This window comes from Poecilia reticulata, linkage group LG16, assembly GCF_000633615.1.
Source record: "Poecilia reticulata strain Guanapo linkage group LG16, Guppy_female_1.0+MT, whole genome shotgun sequence".
Lineage (NCBI taxonomy): Eukaryota > Metazoa > Chordata > Actinopteri > Cyprinodontiformes > Poeciliidae > Poecilia > Poecilia reticulata.
In genome coordinates this window covers 21,003,255-21,019,565 of record NC_024346.1, presented here as the reverse complement: position 1 = coordinate 21,019,565, position 16,311 = coordinate 21,003,255, and the positions used below count along the sequence as shown (strand labels likewise).

At 36.9% G+C, this 16,311-nt stretch overlaps 1 protein-coding gene across 1 annotated transcript; it reads left to right on the top strand.

The window, feature by feature from the left end:
- Nucleotides 1-213: 213 nt before the first annotated feature.
- On the top strand, nt 214-16,052 carry LOC103478395 (secretagogin-like). Its single transcript, XM_008432220.2, has 11 exons — nt 214-402; nt 700-770; nt 4,968-5,060; nt 11,651-11,740; nt 12,038-12,094; nt 12,572-12,649; nt 13,160-13,215; nt 13,336-13,381; nt 14,183-14,242; nt 15,133-15,201; nt 15,503-16,052. Exons 1-11 carry the CDS (start codon nt 333-335, stop codon nt 15,629-15,631), a joined length of 819 nt encoding a protein of 272 aa, XP_008430442.1. The 5' UTR covers nt 214-332; the 3' UTR covers nt 15,632-16,052.
- Nucleotides 16,053-16,311: the final 259 nt, after the last annotated feature.

The window sequence follows — 16,311 nt, the reverse complement described above, 5'->3', positions numbered from 1 at the left end:
GCAACTATTAATACTGATTAAAATTATTTTACATTCTGCTTCATGTTTTCATTGGTCTCATTTGGTACATTTCCAGTCAGCCTCTTACAAGAACTTATTTTTGCTTTGCAGTGTAGCAAGACCTCCACTAGATGGCCCATGTGTTTTGCACTGTAAAATCCCACATTAACAGACTGATTTAGTGACATACAGAAGGAGGTGTGGTTTTTTTTTTTTAGTTGAGGGAGCATATGTCAAGCAAGCAGACGGCTGAGGAGTGCAGCACAGTTCATCTCTGCAGACGTCCTTGTTTTTACGTGTAAAAGTTTCAAGCTTCCTTTTTCTTTGGAAAGATGGAGAGCTCTTTTGACAACATGGATGCAGCAGGTTTCTTGGAAATCTGGCAACACTTTGATGCAGACGGTGAGGACATTCCATGTCATCTTGCTATTCTTTGCCTATTAATAGACATTGTTTAATATAAAGCATTTTCAGATTTGACCATTTTGCTGGGCTTGCATTATTAAACCTTAGATGGTTGGCTCATATGGATGTAGAATCAACTGTGATGCTATAAATATGTGTGCACTGAACAAGTAAGAGAATAAGTAGTTTTTTTTTATGGGTTATTATTGGAAAATCGTTTTTGAATCTACTTTTTATACACAAAAAAACCTGCTACACATCCCAACTGTTTGATTTTCGCTCTTGTGTTTGTAGACAATGGCTACATTGAGGGTAAAGAGCTGGATGACTTTTTCCGGCACATGATGAAAAGACTGGGGCCACAGGTGAGTGAATGTTTTATCTGCGGAAATATGCAATTATTTATAAATACACTTTCACAGACAGTAGGCAACAAATAGTGGCATCATCTGTACATGTTTCTAATTGTACAACCTAAAAGCAGCAGCGGTGTGGTGCGGCTAATAGTCTATGAAGTTGTCCATGTTTGAAAGGTTAATGGGTTCATATCTTTATGGAGCACATGTGAGAAAATTAAGGCTTAGCATCATTTACTGGGGGAAAAAAACAGAAAAAACATTGAAGTGAGCAGAAATTATAGACCTCTGCTGTCTGGGTAGCCAAAGACGTTTGCAGTCGTCCGAATGGGCGAGGTCTCAGAAGTGATGCTGGACAGTACATTTAAAAACAAATGAAAACTATCAAAGAACAATCTAAGTGGATACAGTTCCAAACAGAGATGGAGGAAAAAGTGCCTGTTGACCATGTTCACTAATGGCACATCATGTTTGCAGAGCAAAGTTAAATGTGGTTAAGCTGAGTAATGGCCGAGCCCTTTCCCGGCCTAGTTTTAATGGAAACTCCAATAAGCATACATCCACTGCCTGCTGTTCTTCAGCGTTCTGAGCAGACTCCCTTGGATACTAATTGGGTTGCACTAAAACAAACAGATTACCACACTTATATTACTGTCTCTTTTCTGATGTTTGCTCTCCGCCACTAATGCCCCCAGGACGGATGATGTTCAATGGATTTCTGTCAAGCTACAAAGACACTGCACAGCCGTCCCATCTGCTCTGGCTGCCATTTACTGTTGTGCATCATTTTGTTGCCATTTGTTACTGTGGTTTGTCAGCTTTTTTTTTTTTTTTTACTCCAATATAATCAGTTTCTGTTTATTGTACTGTACTGCTGTCTCAGTAATTTTGAAATTTGATCTGATGTGGAATTAACATTTTGTCAGGTTAAATAACACACACACGCACACACACACACACACACRCACACACACACACACACACACACACACACACACACACACACACACACACATTTTTGGACAACCAAAAGGAAACATGAACAGAAAAAGGGAACAGCTGTGAGACCTCTGACGAAGACAGAAACATGTCAGGTATGAAGAGACATAAAATAACTCAGCAAACTGTATAGCATATAAACAAGTCGGTTTGATTTATGATTTTAAAAAAGAAAAGAAAAGCCTCTTAATTGTAAAGTTCTGATTTGACAAGTCTATGTGTTTTGAAATTTGAAATGGAGTCAGTTTGGATGCAAAAACAGAAAAAAACAGTATAATACTGTATTAGGTTACAGTTTTTATCCATTTAACCTGAACACATCAATGACTGTGAATTATTTGTATTTTCTTTTGAACCAAGGCTAAAATATAAAGTAATTTGTCAAACATCTGTTATCAGGGCATCTAAATGATGTTAAGATCATTCAGTTTAAACAAAATGTCTTCATAATGTTGCAGGTGGTTTGGGGAAGTAGTAAACCACATGATGTTTAATTTTTTTTTGTCATATATGTTGTTTTATTTATCTGAGACCCGTCAGCAGCCACATGTTATGCTTGTCTTTGTTTTCAGTGTCATTATCCGAGTGACCATCATAGCGTGTGTCTCTTGATCTCGTTTCGTGATAACTCTGTGGCCCCTTATGGTCTGCAGACTGCATCCTCCGCTCCGCACAAAGTGATTATTCAGGTTTAAGCACCATGGATCAACATGTTTCCATAGCTACAGGAAGGTGACTGGAAATTAGAGTGTACAATTTGGAAAGTTGGTTGCTAAGTAGAATAATTTCAGCACCTGAAAGTATAATTGCCTTCAGATGTGACTGGAACCTAAATTGAGATTAGTTTTGTAGAATAGTTGGAAAAACTCAGACAAACATACAAAAAAAAAAACTAACAAAAAAACAAAAACCAATGAATCTCTTTATCCCCATTATCTCCAAGTGTTAGTAGTTTGTTGCTATTTATTTTTGTCTGAAACTGCATAGACATGGACTGCTGACCCCTGCAGGTCTGGAGATGTCAGGACTCTACTGCTGCTTGATTAGTGGGATATATATACAGGTCCTTCTCAAAAAATTAGCATATTGTGATAAAGTTCATTATTTTCCATAATGTAATGATAAAAATTAAACTGTCATATATTTTAGATTCATTGCACACCAACTGAAATATTTCAGGTCTTTTATTGTTTTAATACTGATGATTTTGGCATACAGCTCATGAAAACCCAAAATCCCTGTCTCAAAAAATTAGCATATCATGAAAAGGTTCTCTGAACGAGCAGTTAACCTCATCATCAGAATCAACAAAGTAACTCTAAACACCTGCAAAAGATTCCTGAGGCTTTTAAAAACTCCCAGCCTGGTTCATTACTCAAAACCGCAACCATGGGTAAGACTGCTGACCTGACTGCTGTCCAGAAGGTCATCACTGACGCCCTCAAGCAAGAGGGTAAGACACAGAAAGAAATTTCTGAACGAATAGGCTGTTCCCAGAGTGTTGTATCAAGGCACCTCAGTGGGAAGTCTGTGGGAAGGAAAACGTGTGGCAGAAAACGCTGCACAACGAGAAGAGGTGACCGGACCCTGAGGAAGATTGTGGAGAAGGGCAGATTCCAGACCTTGGGGGACCTGTGGAAGCAGTGGACTGAGTCTGGAGTAGAAACATCCAGAGCCACCGTGCTCAGGCGTGTGCAGGAAATGGGCTACAGGTGCTGCATTCCCCAGGTCAAGCCACTTTTGAACCAGAAACGGCGGCAGAAGCGCCTGACCTGGGCTACAGAGAAGCAGCACTGGACTGTTGCTCAGTGTTCCAAAGTACTTTTTTCGGATGAGAGCAGATTTTGCATGTCATTCGGAAATCAAAGTGCCAGAGTCTGGAGGAAGACTGGGGAGAAGGAAATGCCAAAATGCCAGAAGTCCAGTGTCCAGCACCCACAGTCTGTGATGGTCTGGAGAGCCATGTCAGCTGCTGGTGTTGGTCCACTGTGTTTCATCAAGGGCAGGGTCAATGCAGCAGCTATCAGGAGATTTTGGAGCACTTCATGCTTCCATCTGCTGAAAAGCTTTGTGGAGATGTAGATTTAATTTTTCAACACAACCTGGCACCTGCTCAGTGCCAAAACCACTGGTATTACTGACCATGGCACTACTGTGCTCAATTGGCCTGCCAACTCTCCTGACCTGAACCCCATAGAGAATCTGTGGGATATTGTGAAGAGCGAGTTGAGCGACACAAGACCCAACACTCTGGATGAGCTTAAGGCCTATCGAAGCATCCTGGCCTCCATAACACCTCAGCAGTGCCACAGGCTGATTGCCTCCATGCCACGCCACATTGAAGGCTGCAAAAGGATTCCTGACCAAGTATTGAGTGCATAACTGAACACAATTATTTGAAGGTTGACTTTTTTGGTATTAAAACACATTTCTTTTATTGGTCGGATGAAATATGCTAATTTTTTGAGACAGGGATTTTGGGTTTTCATGAGCTCTATGCCAAAATCATCAGTATTAAAACAATAAAAGACCTGAAATATTTCAGTTGGTGTGCAATGAATCTAAAATATATGACAGTTTAATTTTTATCATTACATTATGGAAAATAATGAACTTTATCACAATATGCTCATTTTTTGAGAAGGGCCTGTATTACACCTGAGACCAGAGGGTCACATGGGAGCTGAAGTGCTGCTGTCAGTCTTACCTCTTTATCTGCAGCGCTTCACAAAAGAGTAGGTCTTTTGTTTGCAGATAACCCTCACAGTAACATCCTTTAAAAATGCTACTGACTGATTTCTACATCTCCCAAAGTATGCAGTCAATTTGGGACAGTTGATTTGCAGAGAGCCAAATGAAGGGTTTCTGCTTTATTGGATATGTCAAACAACTTCTATTGTTGGAGAACATGGTTATGGTCAAGTGCCATAGGCCCTGTTAGTTAGTTTGAGTTCAAAAAGCAGACCTTGAGGGAGGAAAAAGTCTTAGATTAAAGGTGTATCCATGGAGACGATACCAAAAACAAATGTGACTAAGCCGGAGATGTAGACTTGTTTTTTTTATGTAGTCTGGTCTTTATATTCTTTACATTTAAAATTTTTGTGTTGTATTTCCTTCAAAATCAGACTTTATTTACCCGGATTAATTTATCTATAAACAAAACTGAAAAATCAGCGATTCATTTTGATTTTGCTGTTTTTTTCCCAGGAGAAAGCCACCGAGGAGAGAGTTCAGAGACTGAAGCAGAGGTTCATGTCCGCCTATGATGTGACTGCTGATGGTAAACTACAGATTCAAGAGGTACTATTGCTCATGCCTCATTTATATTAGCCATAAACCAATTTAAAGATATTTCTAACAGAATGCTGCTTCAGTTAAACAAAAATGAATGGTAGCATGGAGGGCTTGGGCACAGGTTTGTTTGAAATAGGACCGATTACAATTAGATGATAAAAGACGAATGCTGGCCAGCATTACATTGTCCAAGACGTTGTACAAGCTGATGTAGACCAGCCATCTATCAACTGGTCTTCTTCCCATAGTCCATCCTGGTGCCACTTGTTCCTCATTCATTGTGCCAGGCCATATTCTCCTGTTGCTCTGTGATCCAGACTGATGTTCTCTTGCTTATTGTTGTGTTTTGTTTTGTTTTTTAGCACTAGATTTGGTCAGCATGGTCACTTTGCATCCCCATAGAAATCCTGACCAGGTGAAATAAGATGATCAGTGTTAATCAGTTTATCTGATTACGCTGCATATTTCTGACCTTATTTTTCAAATCGTCAAAAGTTTAATAACTGTTTTAGAATGATTTTCTCAGCTCCTGTACGAATTGCAGCTGAATCATTTCTAATTGCACATATCTTATTCCAAGTATGTTATGAAGGCTGTTCAGTGTGGCATCTGGCTTCAGGCCTGACAATAAAAAGGTTGTCTCAACAAGGCCACGTAAGCAGAAACTCTTTGAGGCTGGTTGTGATTTGGACAAACTGGAATGCAGCACTATATATGTACTATGCAAACATTTTAAAACAGTTTTTAGTTACTCTAAAATGCAATTACTATTACCCTTTGGCCCTCTTTTCTGTAACTTCAGCTTCCTCTCAACATGACATTTGTTAAGTTTGTTTTCGTCAGACATGACACATTTAAAAGCTGCTTGCTTTGAGCCTACTTCCTCTTTATTCTACAGCAGCATCATCTGTCTTCAGCCTCATTCCTTTTTAATCAACCACCTTTCTCTTAAAACCATTTAAAATTAACACCAACATATGAAAGAACTGCTGTCCAAACCATCTTGTGTTCTCAAAAGTTCCAAGGTGAAAAGAACTCAGTTGTTCCTCACTCATAAAATACACATTTAATAGTTGAATGCTGCTTATTTCAGTTTTCTCTAGTAATTTACCGATTCTTACTGGTTTAAGTTGCCTTTCAGTGATTCTTGAGGGACAAAATGGGTTTTAATTTTCCCATATTTGTTTTTAATTATTTCTCAACCTTATGTATGCAAATATGATAAATAATGTTTTGGAAATGTAAAGATGCCAAGGTGCAGGCTCCCAGGTGCAAATTATTTTTTTAAATTACATTTTTAATCGACCTGACCCAGAACTTTGTCATCACCATCTGACAAAAATACATGTAAAATGATTTTTAAAATACCCTATTAGTACTATTTTTACTCATTTTACATACAAATACTTCTCAAGAAACAAAATAAATATTATTTAAAACAAAAAACAACAAAAAGTCCATCTGACGGAGTTGACAGTGCATRACGGAGTTGACACAGAACTGAAGGTGGTGACAAACTAGTGAGTAAAATGAAAAACTTGATACATGTGAAGTAATGCAATTTATGTAAAATACATTAAAATCAATWAATTGCACATTTAAGTTAGATTTGTCAACAATTTCACTGAAAGAGTCACAAAAACTCTGATGGAGTTGACATCTGACTGAGTTGAGAAAATACCAAACTACCTCAATTTATATGATGCTATTCTGAAGGAGGCCATATTGTAGCTCGTCAGGTCCACAAAATCTTTATAATATACCAAAATTAAGCATTTATTTCACAAAATTTCATCAAAGTTTCGTAAATTGTCAGTTATGGTGTTGACACATCATGGTTGTGACAAACAACTTAGGAATAAAACAGAAGAAAAAACTACAGACTAACATAAGCTAAAAAGAGCTAACTAGCCCTCTTACCAAAGGAAGAGAAAGGAAGTGGTCATGGGGTTCTCATAAGTTCTGGTGCCCCCAATAATGCCAGATTTTTTTTTTTTACATTACAGTCTGACGGTGTTGACAAAAACTAGGGACAAATTTCAATGGAGTTGGAAGTTGGGGGATGGGGGACAGGATAGACTCCCTGTCTCTAAGAATGGGGGGGGGTCTACTTTTTTGAATGTTCGTAGCTGGACAACATCGGTAGCCTACAGGCTACTTGTAAAGCTTAAGGTGCTGTATTGATATTAACTAGTCATCTTTTAGCTAACATTACTTGCATCCAACAGCTTTACTCAACTCAGTCGGTTAGTTTTGTGGGTAAACTGTGAAAAGTTCTTTGCGTTTTGCTGGTTTGCTGCCATGATTCTAAGACACACCTGCGTAGCTCTGCACAGCAGCAGCAGGTCTCATTCTCCTTCACATGTGTAAATCCAGCGCGAGTGTAGTAGTGTTCATGTTGCGTTTAAAGGCGGCTCGGAAAAACAGGTTACCACATGTTAGCAACGGATTAAACAATTTTAACTGCTGATAAAAGTGACAGAAGACAGATATGGAAAGTGTGGAAGCCCCTACAGTATCAAATTAATACCAGAGGACAGAAACTATTCATTGGGATAACTCCTTTGATGAATTACACCCACAGAATCAAAGGCCTTGGCTTCCTCTAATACTGAAGGAAGAAATCAATATGCGTTTTCTATTAGTGGCTTGTTACATGCAGTGATTTATTGTGGTTGAAGCAGGAACTGCGAGCTCAACATGGTATACCCCTGCCTATCTGATGTTTGTTTTTTTATTAAAAAAAAGAAAAAAACAGATTGTGAGTCCATAACTCACAGTTCCTGCCACGAATCAGTTCCAACAAGTGCTGTTGTAGCAGTTTCAGATGTTTAACAGGCTACAAGCTCTGCATTTCAAATCTACCTGCACTGATCTTACTTAGAGGAGCTCGGTAGTTACATATGATTGTAACTTTAAATTCATTTACATTGGAAGTTTTATGTATATGTATTGATTGGTTAGATTTATTTAATTTTATCCTATAATGCCGAAGCTATAATTTTTTAAACATATTTTTCAGACCCCTACATCTACATCTACCAAAGGTAATTTCTGCAAAGATCAGCTGTAAAATGAGGTTTAAAAAGGCAATATAAAAATATAAAAAAAATAAAAAATAAGATGGATTAATAATCATACAAAAACTAAAATAATTTTTATTTTTAGAAAACGTTGAAAGTATGGGTATTAATTGGGATACTTTAAGTGTTTTGTCATTTGGTTTTTATGGTATGTAACATTTTCAATCAATATAGTCATAACACCTAATGCATCAGTTATAGCAAAAGTTGAGAAATCCTGCTGGGAAAAAAAAATCATCTAATAAACCCAAATGTCCCAGATTGTACACTGGGTTTAAAGGTTAATAGGTTAATAATTAGTTTCCTCCTCACTCAGCCAACTCAGCCAGAACGATGTGTTCTGGAGCTGAAGCTGTAATGCCACAAGAACTTTGACAAGATGTCATGTAAATGCTAAAAATCTTATTATGGTTTAACAAGCTTATTAAGCGTGGGGGCAGGAGACTCCCTCTTCGTTCCCTCAGCAGTGCAACCAACATCCTTCTGCTTTCTGCAAATAAACTAGTTGTTATTTATATCTGTGTATCACCATGTTTTTCTTGGTAATTATTTCTGGGTGCATTTAGTAGGATTTAGTTTTGCAGGATATGTAGTAAAGCTTTTATATTTCACCTTCAATTCATTGTGGTTCCGATCTGTTTTTGGGTCAGTCGGTTCTAATGAAACTTGGAGGTCTTATTGTTATGGTTTTTTTTATGAGAAAACTGACATGAAAGAATCAGTTTGCCACAGAATCAACAATTTTGTTCTGACCATGCATCAATTCTTGTCCATTTTGGAGAAAGTCATACCAGCTGTGATGACAGTCCTATAAATCCATCAGCTGGAAAACAGTTGTTTTGGGCCGAGGTCCTAACATTTTCTATTTTGAGTCAGTTTGGTTCAACCAGTAATCAGAAGCACAGTCAATGGAATTAGGATGCAATAAAAACCTTTACACTAGATGTTAGGACTAAACATTTTTGTGAATTATTTTGCCATAGCTGATCCAAAAATACTTTTAAATTGAAACGCTACTTGTAGACAGTTACTGAATTTGTATACTCACTTTTTTCTTTCTGCAGTAGATTTGAGCATAATGTTGAATGTTACTTTAAATCACTCTTTGTGAAAGCACAGTTGATTTGTTTGAAACAAAATCTCACATGCAAGAAAAATTTTTACCCATGGTGGTTGATTTTATATTAAAGTGAGGCACAAAATGACTGGCACCCTTTGGAAACATCCTGGGCCATGACTATGAAATTACAAAGGTAACAAAATAAAGTGAATTTTAAAGCTAAAACAAAATAATTTGTGTGTAGCATACAATTTTTCTTTTCCATTTTATTAACCGCACATTACTAATTCTAATATCCTCAAATATTACCAATAATGCTTAAAGGCAACCAAAACTTTTAAATTAATACCCGCAAGATTCAGATTACTAATGATTTCTGGAAAACAAGAAAAGCTGCTGGTGTAAACAGGATGTTTAGACCATTAGCAAGCAAAATTTACAACCATTCTGTCTTACACAATGTCCTGTTACAGTATTTTCTTCCACACCATCTTGTGCTGAAATTCATCTGTAAGTGAAATTGTTTCCACAAGTGAACTCCACTGTTGTCACTTTTCTACTTGACATTCTGTGCGCACCAAAGGTTTAGCAGTCTTGAAAGAATCAGAATCAGAAGAATTTTATTGTCATTGTCACAAAGACAACGAAATTGCAGTTTCAGTTACAACCATCCATCACGCAACAACACGAGGACGGGGGGAATAGGCCTTGCGGCCCGAAAGCTTGTAAAGACATCTGTACGATGTTTTTACAGATGCATAGAAGTCAAAGAGGAAGTCAACAATTTTATCTGCAAGCCACAAGATCCTGTCATAGTTGCACGAAGTGCTGGCATGCTTTCAGTGTCTGTTCACTTATATCAGTAGAAAGAGAAATGAACTACATTCAGCTGCATTTGCTCCGTTATTGAAGTGTAAAAACTAGCATATCGAGTATAGAAAAGTTGGTAACACTTTATTTGAAGGGGTGTGCATAAGACTGACATGACACTGCCATAAACATGACATAACACCTGTCATGAACATGAACAAGTCTTTGACTGTCTATGACTGTTGTCATGAAGTGTCACTCAATAAATAACAACACTTTTAATGGAAAGTTGCTTTAAAAGTTGCATTAAAAGTCCATTAAAAGTGCCAGCTTTGCATGATTTTGTAAATAATAACAATTTGATGCAACGTTGGCACTTTTAATGGCCTTTCAATGAGGCTTTTAGAGCAACTTTGCATTAAAAGTGTCATTATTTACTGAATGACACTTCATAACAACCGTCATAAATATTCATAAAGACTTCTTTATGACAGATGTTATGTCATGTTTATGACAGTGTCATGTCAGTCTTATTCACACCCCGTCAAATAAAGTGTTACCGAAAAGTTTAACGATGACCACTCTAGTCAAACTTAGTAAATGTGACTACATTGTCAACAATCCTCTTGTTGAACACATCACAGTGGTGATGTAAAGCTGCCATGTGGAGGCATTTTTACCAGCAAAGCCCTTGGAAACCATTTTCTGGTTTTATTTTAGAGCTGTGCTGACATGGTCACCATTTACAAAAACATGAATTGGAAAATAATTTCATTATTAACCTTTTTTGGTGAAGACCTTTTGTGCCTTTAGCTGTCATCTGTTTAGAAAATGATCTTAAATAGTTAATACATCTAATCCATATAAAGTGTGCAGAAAAGGCCTTATAGGGATGCCTCTGCAGAAAACAGCACTGTTGGTTCATTGTCCTTGTTATGGCTTCATCTTTGTCTTCTGATGGGGTGCATCCTTTATTACCGTTCTCATCGGAGAGTTTAATCCACTAATGTAGAGCTGGCTCAATAAGAACTGGAGCGGATCCAGATCAGCTGGTGCAGAGGTCGTTCAGCGTTGGGTTTGTTAATCGTTCCGTTATGGCGTCCTGCTAAGAAAGTCGAGTCGCAGTTTATCTTTTTTAAAGATATGTTTAGATTTCCCCCTTCTGAATTACCAGATGTCTTCAATACTTTGAATACAGTCTACCATTGCGCTTTAAGGTTTGTAACAGGTAGCAGACATCTGACTCATCAGCTTACGGAGATACAATCACTTGATGCCACTGATTCATGAAACTCTGCTCGGCTTGGCTGTATTATGGTTTAATCTTGTGCACATGTTTTCATTTTGTGTAACCAGGTTGTTGCAGATTTCTTCCCTCTTGTTTTTCCTGGTTAAATAAAGGAAAGAAAATTGAATACATGAGAAATGATTTCTTCTGTGCGGTGCACCAGTTGTAGAAATATGTCTCAATGTGACTGCAGAGTTTTTGTTGAGGCAATTTTTTGAGCAGGAAATGGTTCTAAGTACTACTACCTATATCTTATCAAGACTAAAAGATAAAATTGAACTTGTACAGACTTGTAAAAGCCAACACTATGTGCATCTTTTCACCCTAGATCTCTGCTTGCTGTCTTGTTTTCTAGCTGGCCAACATGATTTTGCCTGAAGAAGAAAACTTCCTGTTAGTTTTCAGAAGAGAAGCTCTGCTGGACAACAGTGTTGATTTTATGAAGGTGAAGATGCACACATTTACATACGTTGCATTTTTTCTAACTTTTTTCCAATATTCAGACTATATATTCAAATTGGTAATGTTATTTTATGGTTGTAATATGTTGACCTCTTCTGACTCATACATTATTAACTGGAGCTTAAACTCGCTGATTGAGAATTTATTTATTTTTTTCCACAATGCGGCTGAGCTCTGTCCTTCTTAACTTAAAATGGACTGGAATTACTTCACTGGCTGAAATAATTTCTTATTGCTATAAATAATGTTTTCTGATTTTGTGTTACTGTGTCCGCTGCAGATATGGAGGAAGTATGACATCGACTGCAGCGGCTACATATCAGCCCAGGAGCTGAAGGTGAGACTCATCAAAGACGAGCATTTTTTTTTTTTGTATCTTAGATATGATGCAGTTTATTTCAACATTTTCTTAGTAGAACATGAATAGTTGAAAATACAGTACTTGCAGCATTTTGGAAAGGATATTCCCAAAATGGGTAAAGTTGCACAGTTAAAATTATTCCATGTGTGTATATATGTTTTGCAGGCACATGCTTGAATAGGTCTTGGTCTAAAATAACTTCAAACTTCCTAGTAGTAATGAATGCCATGAAGCAATTAGCCGGGGCTAATTGTAGTAAATCTAAAATGTACATTACATATTTAAGTTGTATACCTTTTAGATGTATTGATTATGGAAGGTAAAAAGTATGTTTGTTAATGTCGAATAGAAAAGACAGCAACAATCTGAGAGTAACTGTAACTGTTGCTTCTGCAGGGAATCAAGCTCAGTGATTAAATTTTTTTTTCTTTGGGGTTTTTCTTCTCCTTTCAGGCCTTTTTGAAAGACTTATTTCAGCAGCACCACAAAGAAGTGTCCCCTGATAAACTGGAAGAATACACCGATGCAATGGTATAAAAAAATCTGCCGCAGTCTCAACACTTAGTCACACTCTTTTAAAACTTGACTGATTGTCCAATTCAAAAAGCTATACAACAGTTTTTTATTCAATTGAATTATTAATTTTAACATTGTATACCAGGCAGTATTTGTTTTATTTGCTTAGTTAATGCAATTATTGTTCATCTTTTTGACTGAGCATATTTTCAGAGAGGAGAACATCCCTCATTATGCAAAGATATTATTCTACAAACTCAAATGTACATCCTCCTGTAAGAGTTGAATCTTGCTGTTATGGATTATCTTGTAAAATAACCAAAAGGGGAATTAAAAACATCAAACTTTTTTTTTCACATTTGTTGGTATAATCAATTTCATAAATTTCTTGGAAGACTCAACATTTGAAGTTAGATTTCTGATTTTTATACATTTACATTTTGTAAAAGTCTATAAAACTGAGCAGAGGTATAGCAGAGGCCAATTTGCTGTGATTTTGAAAATTAACAAATCCTTTCTTTTCAGATGAGAGTATTTGACAAAAACAAGGATGGCCGTTTGGATCTCAGTGATTTAGCCAGGTACATTTCTGCAAAGATTTTGTGCAAGAAGCTGACTACTTGAAGCTTTATAAAACATAACAGTGTTGGTTTCATTTGCTGTTATGATTAATTCAATAAATACTTGGGTTTATGCTGAAGGATCTTGGCTTTGGAAGAGAACTTCCTGCTTCAGTTCCAGATGGATGTAAGTATCTTAGTCTTTTTAAAGGGGCAGTATTTTCGTTGCACATACTGCCATTTTATAGCACAGTCAATGAAATGGCATTGACTGTGCAATGCCATTGCTGAAAAAATGGCATTGCTGAAAAAGGAAAGCATTTTTTCAGTTATTGCAAAAGTGCTTTTTATATCAAACTTAAGTTAAAAGAAATTTGACTTCACATTTTAACGCCTTGAAATTGAGCCTCTGTTTCTTTAAGAAGCTCTTGCTCTTTCCCACACTGCCACCTCACAATATTCCTTTATCAAGAGACACTATCAGGAATACCATCAAAATGTTTTTGACCAGGGTTTCAGTGAGAAGTAGCTTGTATGATGAACTCAACAGATTCCACCAGATGTTTGCTAATTTCTGCTGGCTAGTCTGAAGGAGCAATGTGGAGTAATCGCAAGGGAGGTGTGCTCTGAGAAGCAGAAGCTCGGCTTGGAGACTCTGGGATCAGCTCTCTGTGGTGTAACCGAATGTTCTTCAAAGCAACGCTCGGTTTCACTTATTGTTTTCTGAACCCATAACTGTTTGGCCCGCTGCTCCTCTGGCTAACAGGGGAGATTAAAGGATTTCTTGAACATGCATGAGAGAATCAAAGCAACACTCCAGGTATGTTTTGATGAGGGAGTGACATTATAACATTATCTACATCTCAAAAAAGTTGACTTTACTTAATACAGCCCCTTTTAAAAACCAATGAAACAATAAAATAAACCCATCTAACTAGTTTAACTTTTATATTTGTTTGATTAAAGACGTGTTCTAATTTTCTTTAAGGCTTCCAGTAAAGAGGAGAGGAAGAGAGACTTTGAGAAGATCTTTGACCACTATGATGTTGTAAGTCCATTAAGAAACTCTGTGGGAAATTATCTTCTGTAAAATCATCACTTTTATCTGTTTAGGTTATGCAACAAATAATGAAAGAAAAAATGTAAATGAACATCTTACAGATGGATTTTTTTGTAACATTAAGTACAACACGGAGGAAATTAATCTACTTTAATTTTGCGTAATAAAACGTAATAAGATAAAACTGCTAAAATGTGATGAAGTCACACTCTGGTTCATTATATCATGTAAAATCAGAACTCTTGAACAGGTTCACGTCTCGATTGTGAAACCAAATGCCTGAGAACCTTTTCTGCTCATGCACCATTTAATCTCTGAATGAAAAGGCTCAAGGCCACCAGTTTTGTTACTGAACCTGTTGGTTTTGACAGAGACGATGTCAGAAAGCAGGAACCAATTAAATTAATGTTAACAGAATGCAGAGTGTGAGAGACTTGCATCTTCGTTTTTATGCTTGTATGACCTGATCTATCAAACTCTAGGCAAAGTGTGAATGGACAAAGTCTGAACTTAGTTTAGCTGGAGAACAAGTACTGCGTACCTGAACCGTTGCCATAAAGAGACAGAATTGTTTTTACAGATTTGAGATGTTTCACACGGAGCAATTTGTTTAGACCAAGTCTTTGGAAAAACTTATTTTTACTTTTTTTGAAGGTCTTTGAAAACCTGTTTCAATACAACCATAATATTTTTATTACAATGATTCGTTTTTGTGTTTTGTTTTTTACAATTCTGCAGGGAAAAATGACACTGAAGTTCTCTGGGATTTTGGAAATACCTAAAATTATATTTTTGCTACCATATTATTCTGTCACTGTCCCGTCTTTCGGTTTTCTTCTGTCTGCTCATGTTCCTTCCCTCTGGTTATCCATCTCCAGAGTAAGACCGGAGCCCTGGAAGGTCCTGAGGTGGATGGGTTTGTCAAAGACATGATGGGGCTTGTCAGGGTAGGAGTCCTAGTTATTCTTTTTCCTCTGTAAAATTTTGTAAAACCATTTTAAACTATTCTATTGACATTTTCCAAGACATTTCCTGATTTGTATGCAAGTAAATCACCTCATTTTTCGGTTCTGCCTCACTTCTCGACAACCTGGGGTCTGCTGTTGCACCTAAATTTCCTCTTAATTTTGAGGGTATAATGTGATTGACCTCCTGATGAAAAGCTAAAAACAGTCAAACATTTTTCCTCCATTATTAATCTCTCATTCACTAATCAGTGCTCTACTTCTTGCTTTCTGTCTACTGCAGCCCAACCTGACGGGTCCCGATCTTGACAAACTGCGAGCCGTTCTGTTGCGTCACTGCGACGTCAACAAGGATGGAAAGATTCAGAAAAATGAGCTGGCCCTATGTCTGGGAGTGAAACCAAAACTTTAGGAAACCTTATATCATATTCCTCGTATCGTATGAAACACTGACTGTATAATGTACATCTGATAATAATGAAATGTTATCCACATAATCTCGCTACTTTTTCATGCATCAAGTTTAACCTAAACCTTAAATAGTAGAATGAACTTTATGACAAATTCTGCTCTGACTTGATACTGGGTTTCTAAGGTAGTACCTAGGCTTGTGTTCGCTGGTGTAAGATGTTTGCAATTAAGGGTAACTTGGTGTGCTGGTCAACAAAGTGAAAGTGTCTCTTTTGAAGTGAAAACTTGCTGAATATTAAGTTCTCTGTAGAACCTTTTGCATTTGCATGTTTCTATAAAAATGTTATGGTATGTTGTGTGGTGTATAATATACAGTAATGGGCTATAAAGAAAATAAACAATGACAAGTGATGGCATATTAATGTTTGTCTGTCTTCTTTCCCTTCAGCATCTACATCGAATATTATAAAGAAATGTAAAATAAAAGTCTTTCAAATGCATTTGGAGCTGTAAAAGTTTACAACAAAATGTATTGCAATCAAATCCGTTGCATTTGCCAGAAAGAAAACATGGTAATTTGCATTTAGATATAAATGTGGCAAATATTTTAAATGGATTTAATTGCAGGAGCGACAGAAAATAGTGCACACAATGAAACATTTTGTTTTGAACATTTTCTCG